At 43.6% G+C, this 6,000-nt stretch overlaps 1 protein-coding gene across 1 annotated transcript in view; it reads right to left on the reverse strand.

Moving 5' to 3' along the window:
• LOC132320795 (granulocyte colony-stimulating factor receptor-like) overlaps positions 1-5,305 on the reverse strand; it is a 29,346-nt gene extending 24,041 nt beyond the window's left edge. The window contains exons 1-3 of the mRNA XM_059834325.1: positions 5,263-5,305; positions 5,018-5,068; positions 947-1,058 (exon numbers count right to left, since the gene is read on the reverse strand). Coding sequence (XP_059690308.1) covers positions 947-1,058; positions 5,018-5,068; positions 5,263-5,305 — 206 coding nt within the window. The remainder of the gene's footprint in view (positions 1-946; positions 1,059-5,017; positions 5,069-5,262) is intronic.
• Positions 5,306-6,000: the final 695 nt, after the last annotated feature.

Consider the following 6,000-nt stretch of genomic DNA (forward strand, 5'->3'; position numbering starts at 1 on the left):
GGCAGGTTGTCCCCCTGCAACCCATGGAGGTCCACAGTGGAGCAGATATTCACCTGCAGCCCGTGGAGGAACCCCACACCAGAGTAGATGGATGTGCCTGACAGAGATTGTGACCCTGTGGAAAGCCCACACAGGAGCAGGCTCCTGGCAGAAGCCATGGAGAGAGAAGGCCACGCTGGAGCAGGTTTGCTGGCAGGACTTGTGACCCCGCGGGGGACCCATGCTGGAGCAGTCTGTTCCTGAAGGACTGCACCCTGTGGAAGGGACCCACGCTGGAGCAGTTCGTGGAGAACTGCAGCCCGTGGGAAGGACCCACGTTGTAGAAGTTTGTGGAGAACTGTCTCCCGTGGGAGGGACCCCACGCTGGAGCAGGGGAAGAGTGTGAGGAGGAAGGAGTGGCAGAAACGATGTGTGATGAACTGACCGCAACCCCCATTCCCCGTCCCCCTGCGCCGCTCGGGGGGAAGAGGTAGGGAAAATCAGGAGTGAAGTCGAGCCCGGAAAGAAGGGAGGGGTGGGGGGAAGGTGTTTTTAAGATTTGGTTTTATTTCTCATTATCCTAATCTGATTTTGATTGGTAATAAATTAAACTAATTTCCCCAGGTCGAGTCTGTTTTGCCCATGACGGTAATTAGTGAGTGATCTCTCTTCTGATCTCAACCCAAGAGCCTTTCATTATATTTTCCCTTCCCTGTCCAGCTGAGGAAAGGGAGTGACAGAGTGGCTTTGGTGGGCACCTGGCATCCAGCCGGGGTCAATCCATCACACTCTTACCAAGCTCTTACCAAATCAATAGATATTGATGAGATGTGAAGAAAGATTTTGACCAGTACTGCGTAACAACCTACAACATGATGAAATACGTTGGAGGTAAACTCCGGCAGGTAGGAATCATGCCGAACACCAATGACAGCTTTTCATTTTCTGAACTTACTTTTAGACTTACCATTTTAAGAATATTGTATAATTAATTGTATTCGGAGCGCTGGGTACAGGCAGCCAGGTACAGGTTAGATCCTCACTTAATTCTTTGTAGCATACCAATTCATTGTCCCAGTCTGCAAGATGAAAACATTGAGACTGGAAAAGACCCATCACAGGCAACTGTCTACCATTAACTGGTGCAAGGTGACTATGAGAAGCAAAACCAAACACAAAACAGGCTATAGCCTTTTGTGCAACAAAATAAGAACTAGCTGTGTGAGTCCTTACACCATATTTACTCTCAAAGCAAGTAGTTCAGTAATGTTTGGAACAAGGGACAGAGACATTTAGAAAGATTAAACCTTATCAGTCCCAATGGTTCTGAATAAAACCTATTTTTCCTACAGGAAGGTAGAAAAAGATAATTTTTCCTGTGTTTTATGATGCCATTACCAGCTGTTACATATCCAACAACACAGAGCTGAAATGCTTGCTGTGGCGTTTCCTACAGCTTTGGTATCGTTACACCTTTGAACTGTGTCTCTCTCCTATAATAGTGGTATCTTGCCTGCTGCTCACTTCTGCACTTATTTAAAGCTTAAATTTGGCTTTGGTCTTTTTTTTTTTTTCAATTCTGAATGAAATAGCTTTTATACTTCTGCAAACACTACTGCATTCTTTGGCACAAAAATTGCAGAAACAAATTGCATATATTCAAGGAAGCATTACTAGCTTTTTGCCCTCTGCTTTGAGGAAAGCTATTGCAAGGTAATCTCCTTAAACAAGATGACAAAATTACTGTGAACCTCTGCCCTAAGAGACCTTAGATTTTTATCTGCCAGCTCTGCTCTGGTTTCACACCATTTCCATCTGACAGACAGTGCCTGTCTTGCCACTGTGTTTCTGAAGTGCTCAATTGTTTGATGAAATCTGTACAAAGCATTGGCTTTTGGTGGGTTACTCTGGGGGAGTCGCTGTGACTTGGGAACCCTGGAGAACCAAAAGCATCTGCCTTGCACAGGAGGGAGGCACTCTTCACCCGCAGGATTTTAAAACAGAGTTGGCAACAGCTCTGCCTGGAGCAGCTTATTGGCTGTTAAACACAAAGTTATAGACATTTTTGAAAGTATAGGCCAGAACTGACCACACGTACTCTTGTGAAGCATCCTAGAAATGAATGCCATGCAATTAAGTTGGGGAAAAAAAGGAGAGAGGGACTGCATTTTAGTGAGTAACACCAAGGGCCAATGTGATGTTTCCGTAATTTCCAACTGGCAAGAATTACTGTGGAGTTTCTTGCAAAGCATCATACACTGCAGTGTAGGGCTAATTATCAACAGTAGAACCAATTGACTAGACTCTGAAATTACTCCAAAACCATCAGTCATTTCTGTCTGGAGTTCAGAATAATGCACTATTGCTGGAGAAAAACAGTATGCCGCTTATATGACCAGCTTCATAAAGATCACACTTATGCAGGAGGAGCGTAAGTTTATGTATAAAATGACTTGTACTTAATTTTTTGGAAGGAAAAATATGGGGTATTTTTGCAACTGAACATATACATTTTTCGGCTGAAGAGAAATTAAACACTGATGACATTCTTAAACAAACTCATTTTTAGTCTCCAGCGGTTAAGCTTATTTCAGTATTTCAAAAATCTCTTATCAGAAATGGTAGTGATAACATATGACTGTTCTCCTTTTGCTTTGTGTCTTACATCTGAACTATTAGTTCAGAAGAATCAGCCATGATGTCTCAAAGTACCACCCACACTTTTAAAAAAAGACCCAGAAATATTTTTTTTTCTCTTCAGAAAAGTAGATAAGGATCTCGGCATGTACAGAGTACTTAAGGTGATAAAAATGAATTTTTCCTGATGACTAGAGTCACATGTTCTTTGTATCTATTAGGTTTAATGAGCTGCCAATAGGCCTAGCAATCTTGAATAAGAAATTGTTTTACTTTTTGATAAGTAAATATGTGTATCTCTGGAGTTGGTGTTACAGCATGGTTACGGTATCTCATAACCTAGGTTATGAGATACAAGATGAGTCCTCCTGTTTTCCTCACTCAGAGCCATTTATTCCTACAACCTGAGTTACAGAGTATCCTCAGTATTCATCATTCAGATGGCAGCTGTATATTTAAATGTAAAGTTGATTTGGACCAAAAAGTGGGTCAGGTGAGTACAGCTCAGACTTTAATACCCTCACCCTATGACACTTCCTTTCTCCTACTAAAAGAAATGTGCTTTTCTAAAAAAGTTATGCTGCATCAGTTTAGGTGTCTGCAGCTTCCTTTCAGGAAGGTGGAGATCAGGTCGTCTTTGTTTCTACAGCAATGTGAATAATTATTGAATTCTTTGTTTTCCTATTCTGACCACCAAACCAAATCTTGGCCACCTCACCCATGGACATGGTGCTCTAACAACTGGGGAAAGCAGCAGCTGCTCTCACATTCTTCTCCTCTTTTGTTCTGAATTAAGCCTTTCATTTACTTGGTATTTCACTTTTTTTGTTGTCATTTTAAAGAAAAACCTGAAAACAAAACCTTTTTGGAACTGCTCTAACACTTCACGTCAATATGTTTGTAACATACTGCTCCTGAAACTATTTGAAATAACAGTTCTGGAGAGAGTGATGAGAAAGAAACTGTCACTCTACTACTAAATTTCTACTAACTTCTTCCCCAGATAGTTTCTATTAACTGAGATCCAAGTAGTGACCACAGTGTTACAGACTTGTCTCTGCTTATAGAAGAACAGGTGTTTGTATTGTTGGTCATGCTCTCAGTCTTACAAAAAACCTCTGATTTTCTCTATGAGATGATGGTATTAGACAAATAAAAAATATTAGATTTTATGTGTGGAAATAGTATACTAGCTCAACTAATACCCCAATGCACCACCCTGCTGCCAATACACTGACGTTCTATGTTACTTGCTCCAGATGAACATAATGAATGTTACACAGTTTTTTTGTCACTTGTCCTATTTGTGGGTGTTAGCGTCCAAATGCACATTCAATTTTATCCTAGTGCTATTTTGTTTTACAGCACTGCTTCCCCTTAAAGAACATGCATATTATTAGTTCTTCCCAGCCCTAGAATAGTTCTAGTCCTGTACCACATCTGTGTTCCGAGAGCTATGCAAAGAAAGAAAAAAATTTTCTCTGTTGTAAAGACATCACAATCCAGTTTCTTCCAAGAAAAAAAAAAATTAAAAAGCTTAGTTTTTTCACGCTAGAACTTTTTGTTTTTCTTCGTGTGTACCTGGTGTTCTCAGTAATGCTTTAGTAGAATGTAGTCTGATTGGCTAATAGCAAGGACTAGAAAATTATCTGTGGCTAAGGTCAGAAAAAATATAGTCCTCCTGATGACGTCTTACCCAGTGCCACCGTGTACTCAAAAACCTGCCTTCTCTGCTGTGGCTCTGAGCAAGTCGGATACTTCTGCCTACAATAAACTCAGCATGAAGTGCATCAGGCGACCACCAGATGCTGTGCGGTAACCGCTACTGCAAGGCGCTGGACTGGTCCTTTCTGCCGTTAACAGCAATTTATCAGTTAAATGTAAAGCATAACCAACTGTCAGACGCAAACGTTGCAGACCCTCTTGCCTTCTGAAATCGCGGTCATTTGCCCAGAGCCTGCACGCTAGAGCGGATTCGTTCACAGCTGGCCGATGACCTCCGCGTAGCCGTAAATGCCCTACCGCCGCACAGACAGGCCCGCCTAGGCTGCCTCGGCGGCTTTTCCCTTCGGAAAACTGCAGGCGCCTCTTTTGAGCTAAAACCTCTCCCGCCCAGCGCTTGCGGGCAGAGCGAGGGGGGCCCGGCAGCTCCACGGGAAGGGCGCGGGGCGGGGGGGGGTGGGCGCGGGGCGCGGCGGTGCTCGGCGGCCGCCAGGCGGCGCCGGGGCAGCGGGCGGGGCGGCGGAGCCCGCGCCGGCGGGCGGGGGCGGGGCGGTGGCCGAGACCCGCGGCCGTGCCCGTGTCTGACACCGGCAGCGTTTCGGCGGGCGGGCTTCCTGCGACGGCGGCCTTCCTCTGTCCCTGCCGCTCAGTAGGTGCTGCGGGAGAAGTATTTACCCACCTGGGAGCTGCTGGCAAAATGGAGAATCCCGGTTTATGCAGTGGCAGGAGTCTGGGGAACAATCAGGAATCGTGTAACACGGCGATGTAAAAGAAACAGGAAAAAAGTGTTACTGGCTGTTGTTTCTCCTACCCACAGAACTGAATTCTGCCATGATTTTGGTCGCACCGCCTTGTCTTTGAGTAACGTTAAGAATTTTCACTATTTATAAACAATAGTAAGTTATGCAGCAAATGAAAACTCACCTGTTGCAAATAAAAAGATCGCTGCAAGTAGAGGGTTCTTCATCTTCTCTGTAAAGAAGCATAATAATTACCATCAACATTACGCTGTCTTCAGTCTTTTTCACACTTCCTCTTCAAACTTCCTATTCATTCCACTACGTATACCGTTACTGGCTGAACACAAGCAATATGTTTATTAATGACCATGTGAGGGACGCTCGAGCTCTAAGTTATTAATTATACTCATGAAATCCTAACAACCTTTCTGAAAAACAGAAACTTTTCCCCTTGGGGTTTGTAAGAAGTCACAATGAGATTCTTGACAGTGTCTGAGATACCAGCAGTGCAAACCGAATTAAGCTCATATGGGTACTGCAAACTCCTTTGAAAATCCTAGCCTAAATGTCAATGTGAATTAGTGATACCTATAGCAATAAAAAGTGAGTCAAGGTGTTTGACTTACTGTAATACAAATGCTTGGATACTGTAGAAATAATAGCAGCAGAAGATCCTGCCTGTCTTCAGTTTCTGACTTCCTCCCCCATTCAGAGTAATTTCACCACTGCAAAGACATTGTATATACATTGTTGGTACCAACACTGGGAGCCCTAACGTAGACAAAAATCACCATAGCTGTAAATCAGGTGTGACTATGAACTCCACATCCATTAAGTCTGGTCAGAAAACATTTAAAATAACTCTGGGCACAGAAGCCACCAGAGCCACCATAGCTGTTGCAGCTAAAGCAGTATAGGGAAA

The sequence above is a fragment of the Gavia stellata genome, chromosome Z, assembly GCF_030936135.1.
Source record: "Gavia stellata isolate bGavSte3 chromosome Z, bGavSte3.hap2, whole genome shotgun sequence".
Lineage (NCBI taxonomy): Eukaryota > Metazoa > Chordata > Aves > Gaviiformes > Gaviidae > Gavia > Gavia stellata.